The 11811-nt window shown below is 38.8% G+C and overlaps 1 protein-coding gene across 1 annotated transcript in view; it reads left to right on the top strand.

Moving 5' to 3' along the window:
• Nucleotides 1-10264, top strand: part of ABHD2 (abhydrolase domain containing 2, acylglycerol lipase) — a 30596-nt gene extending 20332 nt beyond the window's left edge. Inside the window, exons 7-11 of the mRNA XM_063314304.1 lie at nucleotides 244-336; nucleotides 1856-1966; nucleotides 2560-2629; nucleotides 3758-3842; nucleotides 4415-10264. Coding sequence (XP_063170374.1) covers nucleotides 244-336; nucleotides 1856-1966; nucleotides 2560-2629; nucleotides 3758-3842; nucleotides 4415-4608 — 553 coding nt within the window. The 3' untranslated portion in view covers nucleotides 4609-10264. The remainder of the gene's footprint in view (nucleotides 1-243; nucleotides 337-1855; nucleotides 1967-2559; nucleotides 2630-3757; nucleotides 3843-4414) is intronic.
• The last annotated feature ends 1547 nt before the right edge of the window (nucleotides 10265-11811 follow it).

Raw genomic sequence — 11811 nt, 5'->3', positions numbered from 1 at the left:
TTGTTCCCTCTACTGGTTGTCTTTTTAATAGCGCTTCTCTGTCATTGCCATAGATCTGGAAAAGGGGATTTCAAAGTATTATCTTAAGAGTCTACTTCTCTTAAAGTTGTGGGAGCTATGGATGGCCCCTTGGAAAAGAATTAAAGGAGTGATGTCAAAATGTTACAATCTTGTCACCATAACCTGGCAGTTCCTTTCATTTACTGGTTTTATTTATTTATTTTCCTCATGTACCCTTTTTAGGGCACAGGAAACCTTCATGCAGTGGGATCACTGCCGGAGATTTTACAATTTCCTCATGGCAGACAACCTGAAGAAAATCATCTTGTCTCACAGGTACAGAAATATATCTGTTTTGCCCTAAGCGGGTCTCAATTTATTGCACGCAGTGCTATAAAGAGTTCTTAATACATTGTGTAGATTGCAATTTTTACTGCCCTAAGCTAGTTAAGCAGTTTGAATAGATCATTTACAGGATATCTGGATGAAAACTAGGGCATGGTCTGTTTTGACTGGAGTTTGGAAAATAGAATGAAACTTTTATGGGGCATAATTTTAGATTAGCGACAGCATGAATGCTAATCACTGTGGTTGCTCTAGTGCTTCCTACTCAAGCCTTTTATGGCAGGGAGCAGTGGGAGCGGGAGGGGAGATCTTCAGGGCATTAAGAGTCTCTAATGATGTATGGGGTGCTGAATCGGCTTAATTTATACCAGATATCCAAACACTTTGACAACTTCAACTATTTTAATCTTCCTATTTTAAAATAGTTCCCAGTTTTAAGTATGAGCAATCCTTTGCAAATCTGAAGGATGTCTTGTTAATGTGCCAAAAACATTTTGTCTCCATAATAGATCTTTTGTACGATAGTGCAACCCCCAAGCCAAATTTCCCCAAATGTTTTGTGCTGTTTAGAGAACAAAGCTCACATGTATGGTCCACAGTTCTCCTTTCATTCTCAGCTCTGTGCTTCCTTCACCATCAGGGCCACTAATGGTCTCCATGGTCTAATGTATCAAGCCAGATTTCTCTGGTGAACAACATATGTTGAAGAAACTATCCCAAGTGAATTATCTGAATCATCAGCACTGTCACACCTCTGTCATGGTATGGCAATTGATCAGGGGGAAGCACTAAGGCCACTTACAACTCCAGCCTGACGTCTTATTATTTGGATTACAAGAGGTCCTCTATAAAATGTCTGTGACCGTTGTTGCCTATGAAAAAAGCTAACACATTTTAATAAGCTTCTTTGCACAGCAAAACAAAATGTACCTTTTTGGAAAGCAGTTGCATCCTCAACTATTTTCACTTTCCCATATTCCAAAGTTCAGTCATTTTCATTTATAGATTTGATTGAGTTAAACACGTACAAGACTTAGTGATTTTACTTTTTTATTAGAGATTTTTAATTGCATTTTTACTCTGTTGTTCCTGCATAAAGTTGAGGGGTGTGTATGTAGTTTTTTGTTCAGTAGATATTTTTATTTTTGGAGGAATGTTGTGAGGAAACCCATCTTAAAATGTCTGGCCGGAGATCTTAATGGCTGAATGGCAGGTCAGACTAGAGTCTCCCTGACCTGAGATCAGGTTTATAAACTCTAGATTCCTCATTAATTCTTCTAGCTTTGGCTGAATTAAATTCTTACATTTGTAAGATTAACAGACATGCTAGTATCAAATTTCATGTTGGTTTTCCAGAGGACACATTCAAAAATATTTGAAATAGGCATGTCACAATAATGTGAAAATTCATAGTGATGAAGCCATTTTTCAGATAAGAGTAAGCAGATACTGTTATCACTATGATGCCTGTGATGGGCGTAACAATAGCTTTTTTATATATATATTTTAGACAAACTTTGTTTGCTGATACCTCTAGAAAATCCCATTGTTTAGTGGAAACAGATCTAAGCAGACTTCACACAGCAACTTCTCTCATGCAGATTGATGACAACGTTATGAGGTATGCAAAACAGTAATATTGGTTACTTTCCTACATAAATGTTTTTGTATTACCATGAAGATTTCTGGAAATGAAGTCTCTGGTTAATATTGTGAGAGGTGAAAGGTCCCCTGTGCAAGCACCGAGTCATGTCTGACCCTTTGGGGGGACGCCGCTTTCACGATGTTTTCCTGGCAAACTATAGAGCGGGGTGGTTTTCCATTGCCTTCCCCAGTTGTCACCTTCCCCAGCAAGCTGGGTACTCATTTTACCGACCTCGGAAGGATGGAAGGCTGAGCCGACCTGAGCCGGCCACCCGAGAATCCAGCTTCCGCTGGGATAGAACCTGGGTCGTGGGGAGTTTTGGTTGCAATTCTGCCGCCTACCACTCTGCACCACACAAGGCTCTTCTGGTTAATATTACTATGCATTAATTTCTGCCACCCATTATTGGTGTTCATTAGTTTAGAAGTTATACTTGTGTGATGATTTTTTAAATATATTCTCTCTCTCTCTCTCTCATACACAGACACACACACGCTTACCCATCATCCATGATTCATTTATAACTAAATCCCATGCTTGTGTTTTCTTTTCTTTTTCCCTGGTCTCAGAAAATTTCATGGTTACACCTCCTTAAAGGAATATTATGAACAGGAGAGTTGTCTGCATTACTTGCACAGAGTAAGTTATCATAATATGTACTGAATATTGGTTATTTTGGTTCTGTTGGTTGAAATGGAAAAATTAGGTGTGGGGGAGAGGTCATTTAGACCTGGGTAGGGGATGGAGTGCAGCTCAGTGCATTTAAGAAAAGATGTAGGTGTATATTTGGCCCAGTTTATGAAATAGGTGCTGGAATAATTCTAGGAAGGATTTTATAGGATCACCTAAAAAAGTTTTATATTCCTTGGGAAATACACAGTGACATACTTTATGGTAGAGTAGAGTGATAAAGCAAGGTAATGAAAATAGGAAGCAACAGTGAGATTTTGGAACTGGAAATAATTTTTTTTAGATTTATTCCTTTCACATCCTGATTCAATTGATCAAACTTCTGAATAACTCATGAAATTGGTCAGCACAAATTCCTGCCTATTTTCTGTGACCCTCATGCTGATGTAGCAGCATGTAGTTGCCCCTGGAAAGCATTCAAGTCAATTTTTGGAAATTCTGTAATAGTTAATAAGCTTGCATTTTACTCACATTAGATTAGACTATAAATTGGCTTTTTCAAGTGTTCTTCTCCCACCCTTTCCCAAGGAAAAATCTCATAGAAGGTGATACCACCAGGGTATATTTGTGAATTACAATTTTGGATATATGCCCCCCCTTCGCCCTGTCTTGGCTGAATACTGTTACAGTCTGTAAAATTCTTCTTTTGACAGTTCAGGGAATACCATTCAAATGAACGGAAGTGACTCAGAATTTTATTCTTCCCTCTTCAGAAAATGCTACCAGTTGCACATACAGTAGAAATCATCTCATGATAGAGTTAGGGTTCATAGATGACTTTAGTGTAGATGACTTTAGTATAGCAATTATGATCTAAATATTCTTCTATGCATGAAGCAGTAACTAAAACATAGGACAAAGACATGCAGAATTGCATTCTCAATCCATGACCTCTGCTGGAATAGTTTTCAAGAACATGCCCTCGATCTCTAAGTTAACACTGTTACTAGGATGTGAGTTTCTGCATGTTCAGGTCTCCCTAAGATGTGACACTCCATTATCACTTTATGGGTAAGATGCATTTTTTTAATGAAATAAATCAGTCAAAACCTATATCTTGCTCTTTTCTATCTTCAGATCTTTGTTCCCCTCTTGCTAGTTAATGCTGCTGATGACCCTTTGGTGCATGATAGCCTCTTATCAATCCCAAGAGCCCTCTCAGGTAAGCCCCAAACTTTGCTTGAACTTTTCTTTCCAACCCTGCTCTAATGCGGAATATACCCCAACGGGTCTGGGTAAGGTCAGTTTTCTGGCTTCTCTTTGGGTTTGGTTTACAATAAAGCCAGACAGAACAGGTCTTCTGGGTTTAGAAGGAAGCAGGCTATGACCTCTTTTCACAGCTTTTGCCAGAAGGAGACATGGGACAAAACAGCATGGGTTTTCTCATGTTACAATTTGCATTATGTAATGTCATCCCACTTTGCAGTGTAGGAAAGAGCTTACAGTCTAAAACTCAATACATGGGAAAGAGAAGAATGGGAAGAATTTGTATTTCTAGAAATATCAAAGGGAAATACCAAGGGTGGATTGCATTTCTGTAGCTTGCTGGCTTTCATCTTGACTGAAACAATCTTTTTTGATCAGTATGTGATGACTGCGTTTGGTATCATTTGTGGCTGCATATTAACAATACATCACAGCCAAGAAAGTAGACTAAATTTGGAAAACATACTTTGGCAAAGTCCAAAGCTAGTAAAACTTAATTCTAAACTTCATTTATTTTTACTCTTTCAGAAAAACGGGAGAATGTCATGTTTGTTTTAGCATTGCATGGAGGCCACCTGGGATTTTTTGAGGGTTCAGTACTTTTTCCTGAGCCCCTCACTTGGATGGATAAGCTTGTGGTGCAATACGCAAATGCCATCTGCCAGTGGGAGAAGAATAAATCTCATTGCTCAGATACGGAACAATCATCTGGCCAAGAATAAACAATCCCAAAGACTTTTCAGGTTGTTTCCGACTTAGTCCCCATCTTCTTCTTCCCTCCTGCTTTTCCAGGCCAGGCCTGATCATTTTCAATGTAGGCATTTGACCACAGTGTTTCATGCCAAATAGAGTTACAACAGAAGGAGTTGCTATTTGGAACAATTTGGGAGTATGCTTGCAGCGTACTCATGCAGTGACAAAACTTCTAGTCTCTTGGGGGTTGCTGCCTGTAGCTTACTATGGGGTTCCAAAACCAGCGCAACAACAGAATATCTTTGAAAGCAGCAAGATGTTCCAATGCTTCTACTTTCACTGTTCAAAGAAAACAAACAAAATAACCTCCTCTGGTTGTTTTGCAAAACTTGCGTAGCGTGTTACTCATGCGAGATAGGAGTGTACTTCCTTTGTGGTTATGTTTCACCTTGTGGTCACCACTGGCTGTAACAGGAAGGAAATTTTGTATATCTGTGGAAGCCACCAACAAATCATCTCTGCAGGCCATCAGTTCAGCTGCCTGCAAAGCAGGGGAGAAAGATGTGGAATTTGAATTTCCAGAATCTCATTCCTCAAGTGAGGAGGAACCTCACCCTTTCTTGTTAATGCATTTCAAGGCTTTAGATTGCTTTGAAAATACTTGGAATCAGCCCTTATTCCAGGATTCTGGAATGCTGGCTGAGTATATTCAATCACATGCTTTGCTTTTTTCATTGGGACTTTCCAAGTAGAAAGCTTTGCAGTTGGACAGTAGATTCCCTGCTCTGTTACTACTTGAGATTAAAACAAGTAGCCTTGTGACAGTTGCCTTTTCTAAAATAAGGCATTATATTTTGACATAAGAGTTGTGAGTGCTCCTAACCCAGGCCTTTTAATACTGTCTGTAAGTGAAAACCGGTGACCATCAGTCTGTAGATTGTCTGTTTATGTGTTTTTTCTTAGAGAAACTTCATATGTAAAGGATGGAGAAAACAAAATATCCAAATTCTTTTTACATCCCCAGTATACTAGAGCAGTATAGTAAGATTTTGAAAGCCACAGTTGACTTGGCTTTGAGAAGTTGGGGATAGATTTTTTAAAAAATGTACTGAATGCCTTAACTAATAGTGGCTTCTGCAATTCCCTGAGCCCAAAGCTGCTCTTAAGTCTTTCAACCTAGTGATACCGACTGAGATTGGCAACTCTTGCAATAGAGATGCAGTGATGCAGATACAGTGAAGAAGCAGCATTTTTGCTGCTGTACAATAGAGAAACAGATTTTTGCACTGAGCAAGTTTCCAATCTGAAAGTGAAAAAAGGCACAACTTAATTACATATATTCATTCTGAAGTTTGGATTACTTAAGACAGTGGAACTTCGTGATTAGGCTATTTTTCACCTGCAGTTCTGTTTAGAACTGTCAGTTTGGTGTTCCTTCCTTATGGCATATTTCAGTTACGTGTTAACAGTCATTCCCTTGCATTATAGCCCCCACAACAGTTAGCACTTTATTGGTTCAACCTTTTGTTTTGCTGCCTAGACACTAATTACAGTGGGCACTTGTTTTTTAAACAGTTAGAAAGTCTTTCTTGAAAGTAAATATATGGGGTATGTTCCCACCCGGTTTTGAGATTCGGAAAAGCGTTTGCTATGTTTGTGAGGTTTTCTTTCTTATTTTTTTAATTGAGCAATAATTGCCTGTAGCAAAGGTGCATTTCTCACATCAGGAATCAAACGGCTCCAGCCTCAGATAGGTAGTCTTGACCTGTTCAACCAACTATGTAACTTAAGCACAGTAGGTGAATTCAGAGTCTATTCTGTTCTCACATAGGAAGGATCAATCACAGATTTCTTTCTCCTCTCCCCCCCCCCCATCCCCATAGACTTTAAATTGTTTATCAATCTATTCTTATTTTGCTTTTTTAGTGTTTCCTGCTACTTCCCTGGAAACCAAGTCCAAGATAAGCATATGCTTTCAGCTGCAGAAGAAAATTTTAATGATCTCAGAAGCTTATTTCTCTTCCACTTAAAAAAACTAGACGTTTTGACTGTTTCCTTTGCTGCAGTGTATAAAATAGGAACGAACATGACTTACTTTTCCACAACAGCCTATTAGAAAGCGGGCTATAAGAATCTTAACGCTAATTCTCATCATTTCCGTCTCCAGTACAATAGCATTCTCTTTAGCATGTGGCTATTTTCCCAACACCAGCTCTCCTAGCAGTCAATAAGAAATCTTGTACTTTTTGATCTGACTCTGAGAGCCAGGGACTATCACATGATTTCTGCCCAAATAGGACCTTAATTGTGTTTTGCATTTAAAATAAATGTAATAAAACTAGACTTTTCCTAACCTGGTGTCCCCCCTCAGTTCTGATGTATTTGCCTTAATGGCTTGGAATAGTATATTTCAGCACCCCTGAAGGAAATCCAATTGATAAAATAATTGCTGTGAATTAAAATTATAAATTTCCTTGCAACTATTAGCCTTTGTTGCTGAAGGGGCTGTGCGGGTAGCGTTTGCCCTTTTTCTTTTTTTAACCAGATGCAGATTAGTTTTGTGTACAGTAAGACAAGGAATTAATCTTTCCTTCTTTAAATTTTGGAACTTCGGTTACAAGGTTGTGCAGTTACATAATGTAGCAATTTCAAGGGGGATTGCTTTCATGATTTAAATTCATTTAAAAGTACTCAACCCCTTGGAAAATAATTTTCATTTGCTGTATACTGTAAATGTAATAAGACTCTTGTATCTCCAAGCTGTATCAGGAAAATCAAAATTCTTAGTAAATTGGACAGTCAAAAAAGTGTCTTTCAAGTCACAAATTTGATCTTTTCTGCTGCAGCAATGAAAAAGAAACTCAGGTGCGTTTGTGATAAATTGAATTCTAAACTCCCCAAAAAGAGGAGTGATGAGAAAGATAGCCGCCAGTTTATATACCCACATGATACTAAACCTCTTTTTTACTTTAGTGAAACAGAATGTTGCTTGAAGGTTCTTGGAAAGAAATCAGGAAACATTTTTCTACCACTGACCTTAAACTAAGTAAATCATTCCTTCTATTGTTATTTTTTTCTGGAAAAGATAATTTTTGAGGGATTTTCTTTGCTTTGTATGTTCAGAATTTATGTGTGATTCTTCCTCTAAAGATATTTTTGTAAACTGGAGATCTTACTGCTCATACATTTTGGAGTGAGGCCTTCACATCCCCCTTTTTTAATGAAAGTGGTGTTGAGGATTGCATCAAGCCCCCTTGAGCTGTTACAGCCAAACTGTTCATCCTGTGACAAGAGTGAGTTAAAGCCAGCTTTGCCAGTTGACCAAAAGATATAAGCCGACTCTTTCCTGGCAACATCTGTGGTAGAATTTATGTCTTGGCAGCTTGTCTTTGCATTAAAGATAGCCTTGCTGTGGGTCAAATGGTGCATTTCCCAAACATGATAGTTTGCAAATGGTCCTTAGGCATTGGTCTGTGTAAAGAAGGAATAGCCAACTGGTGGACTACGTTTCACCTTTCATTCCTTTTCTATTTCATTCTCATCCCCTCAAGAACTTTGCTGAAATTCAGCCACATTATCTCTGCTTTCTTTAAATAAGTACTGTAACATGTAGGTGCACTAAATCTCTGATAGCTTCACACACATATTTGTTTTCTAAACAGGGCTGAAAATTCTGACCCTGCCTTTCTCTAGTGATGGCACTGCCATGCCTACAGCAGATAGATTAGTGCTCACATGTGTCATTCTTGGCCCCAGAAACATTACCTATTTCTGATCTAAAAGCCTATGTGACCAGGTCCCCAGATCACATTACAACTCAATATTAATCTTAGTGATGTGTTAGTCCCAGATACATGCTGATAGCATTTATGTGCATATGTATGTAAAAAAAAAAAAAAAAGGGAAATTTGTTACAAAGCACATGTCCCTAACTGTCTCATGCACATACAGACCAAAGCATGAAGTTGTCCTTAGACTGCATTGTTATACTGATGTGAGCTCAGTTATTGTCCACTTCCTTTAGATGTGCAGAATAGAGCTTCCACATTCCTAGGTGGGATTTTTATCATAGGAAAATACCTCAATAAGAGTCCTGACTATGGCAGTTTGACTTTAAATCAGAATGATTAGCCTGGCAGCAGTAGTAGTAATCAAAAAGGAGATTTCAGTGTCCATACCACACCTTTCCCCACCTTCTGATTATTTCGCATGTTACGCGATGGTCTTAATGGCAAACCTGGGGCACTTCCTGCAGTTCCTCTTAATCAGAGCAAAAGGTAACTTGGCTGCTGGTAGAGCAGCTAGGGAGAGGAGGGTTCTTTGCTCAGTCTGAAAAGGAAAGGACTCTACTCAGCGCACTGCAACGCAGCACAGTGCTGTGCTGGTGTGGGAATCCTTAGCCTTTGTTCTTTGCAAACATCCTTTGTGCTAAGTATATGTGTTTCTGCCTGGAGATAGTTTGTTAAGTCTGTTTCTTCCTTGAAGTGCCCTTGATGAGATCCATGACAAAATAAAAATAAATCATCGGGGAGGTGGGGGAGAATCTAGTTTGAGAACTATATGTATCCCATTTTAAGTATTCTGTTCTTTTTGCTGGTTTCATTAGAGGGCACAACCATGAATGGGCAGCATTTTGCTAAACTGGAACTGAGAATTGCCATTCCCTTTCCTTTTCTCTTTTTTCTACCAGAGGATATGCATCTTTATTTTCTTTGTGCAGTGTATTTCCTTTTAGATCCTCAGGTCCTGGGGACCACCAAAGTCCCAGTAGCTTTGCTGAGTCCAGTCCTAGTGGAACAAGCCCAAGTTTTTTTCCTCAGAATTCCTGAAACGTGGGCAAAAATCCCCTATTTGATGGCATGATTTTTATTTCGCTTTTGCTTTGATGTTATATCCAGTAATATCTGGGCTTGTACAAACAACCGTGCCATTATTCAGAGAGGTCCAGTTTCATATCAGAGTAGAAAGTAGTAATGCCTGAAGCTATGAGAATTTAACCCACTAATAGATTGTATCCATGCGTCATTTTACCATCTTCCGAGCTAGTTTCATCACAGCTGTTTAGTATGGGTTGTATTTGATAGCAAATCCATTTAGTCATTTTGGGAAATCTTTCTCCTGATTTAAAAAAGCACAATTTTTAAAGAGGGGAAATCCTGATTTGTTAGACTCCCCCCCCCTTTTTTTTTTTCCTCTTGAACATGTCCTAGTGGAGGGACCCTACACCTCAGGAAGCTAGACCTGTACCTGTGCTCTTCTACATTGGTGTCACTGCAGCTGCCTTACTGGAGTGAGTTGAGTGTTTTTGGTCTTTTTTTTTTTAAGTTTGTTGAACTTCAATTTTACTTTATTTTATTGGCAATTTTGGATTCCAAGAGATACTTTGGAAACCCTTGCTTCCACAATCCCAATTCCTTTAGAAACAAAAATGCTGCCCTGAGGAGTATTTGTATGTGATCCTCGCTACTGGTTCGTTGTTGGACCAGTTGTCTGCGGGGTGAAGATTTGCAACTAGCAATGCAATTTTTTTCTAAACCTGCTAATCTTTCCAACTTAGAAAAGTGTGTCCTTGATATATTTTGTTTTTGTTCTGTGTGTGATAAATCAAGGCTATTGCAGAACAGTACTTTTGTTATTTGATTCAATGGAATTTATTTGCTTAAAAAAATAAAGAACTTAACGGAGTTCTCAGTGAGGAGTCGTGTCTCATCATTAGTCTTTACTTGGACAGGAATAGGTAGACTTGGAATTTAGGTTTCTCACATGAATTATTTCTCCCCAGAGGTCAAATCACCAAAAACAAACAAATGCAGAATGGTTGTTGGGATGGCAGAGCCAAATGCATTGGGGTGATTTCAGTTAGAGGCAGTTAACTGCTGCAAGCAGTCAGTCTCTGTTCAATATGCATATACAAATCTCCATAGACAAACACAAAATTTAACATGAAAGAGCTTATTGTTGAAAACTCCAGTGTCTGAAATTAGACTAATGTAAAGTTCTGGACAGCGGTAACCAACTGATGCTCCCATTTTAAGGATGACAAACGCTGAATATAAGAGGGCTGATCTTGCAGATAGACAACTTGCTATTTTACCCATTTAATTTAGCTTGCAGTTTATAATCTACTGGAAATGTTACACTGTAATTTAGCTTTTGTATGTTCCCAGTTTAGGAAGTGTGGAAAGGAAGTGAAGTAATGTAGTACAGCAGCTATTGCAAATATTTCCTGTGCCAAATTTCTCATAAAATTAGCTAAGAGCTTGCAACAAATTACTATTTCATATTGATGACATTTCCGCTAAGATGCTTTATGCCATAAAAAGACAATCAGCTGTAGTGCTCAGTGTAAAAGGAAATACCCCCTTCAGAATTATAGTGTAAGTAATAGGAGCCTAAAAATAGTAGGAAAACTTGAAAATATCATAGGTCTGGGAATTTAGGAAATACGAATGAACGAGTTGGAAGGGAACAGACTGAGAAAGAAAAAAAATGGGCAAAGTTGTATATGACAAATGCAATTTGAAAAACTTTCTCTGCTTCATGGCATTCCTTTGAGCAGCATTATGCTGTGCAACAAACAGTGGTAATGTTCACAGGGCTTCTAGTCTAAAGGCCTGGCTAAATAAATAATCACATTGCTGCAACGGATCTGTTCAACTCCCTCTCCTGGTTCTCAGAAAAAGTCAAGTGAATGTTCAGATTTTCTGTGAGTTGAGGAAAGATCATCATGCCTTGTATTGGTTTGGCAAGCTACAAACAGATACAGACTGAAAGGTGAAAAACGTAAGGACTTCAACTGTTTCCAGCTTTCTGCTAACTTTGAGAGACAGAGGTCTCAGTCTCCCCCTTCTCATGGGGGAATTAATTTCTGAGAAATGTCTGAGCCCACCTCTCTCCTCTGCCTAAGTTCTTAATGTCTCCCAGAGAGTGAATTTATGCTACTGATGTGGGTGGCGTTCTGCTTTCACAAAGCCCCGGTTTCTCTGCAGCCTCAGAGTGTGCGTCCTGTTTGGCTTGAGTAAGAGCCAGTCATCTGATGAATGACTCTCTTGTAGGTTTCTTCCAATGGTTGCTATTTCAAAGGGACCCCTGCTGGTCTGTTTCACAAATCAAACAAGCCTAGCATTTAGCTATATGGAGCGGGATAGGGAAAGAGGCGGTGATTGCTACAGATCTGATTTCATGGAACGAGTGGAACAGAAAGGGTTTCTCTTTGGATAGTATTTCTGGTT

This window comes from Candoia aspera, chromosome 13 (assembly GCF_035149785.1).
Source record: "Candoia aspera isolate rCanAsp1 chromosome 13, rCanAsp1.hap2, whole genome shotgun sequence".
In the NCBI taxonomy this organism is placed as follows: Eukaryota; Metazoa; Chordata; class Lepidosauria; order Squamata; family Boidae; genus Candoia; species Candoia aspera.
This window is presented reverse-complemented; position numbering and strand designations above follow the sequence as displayed.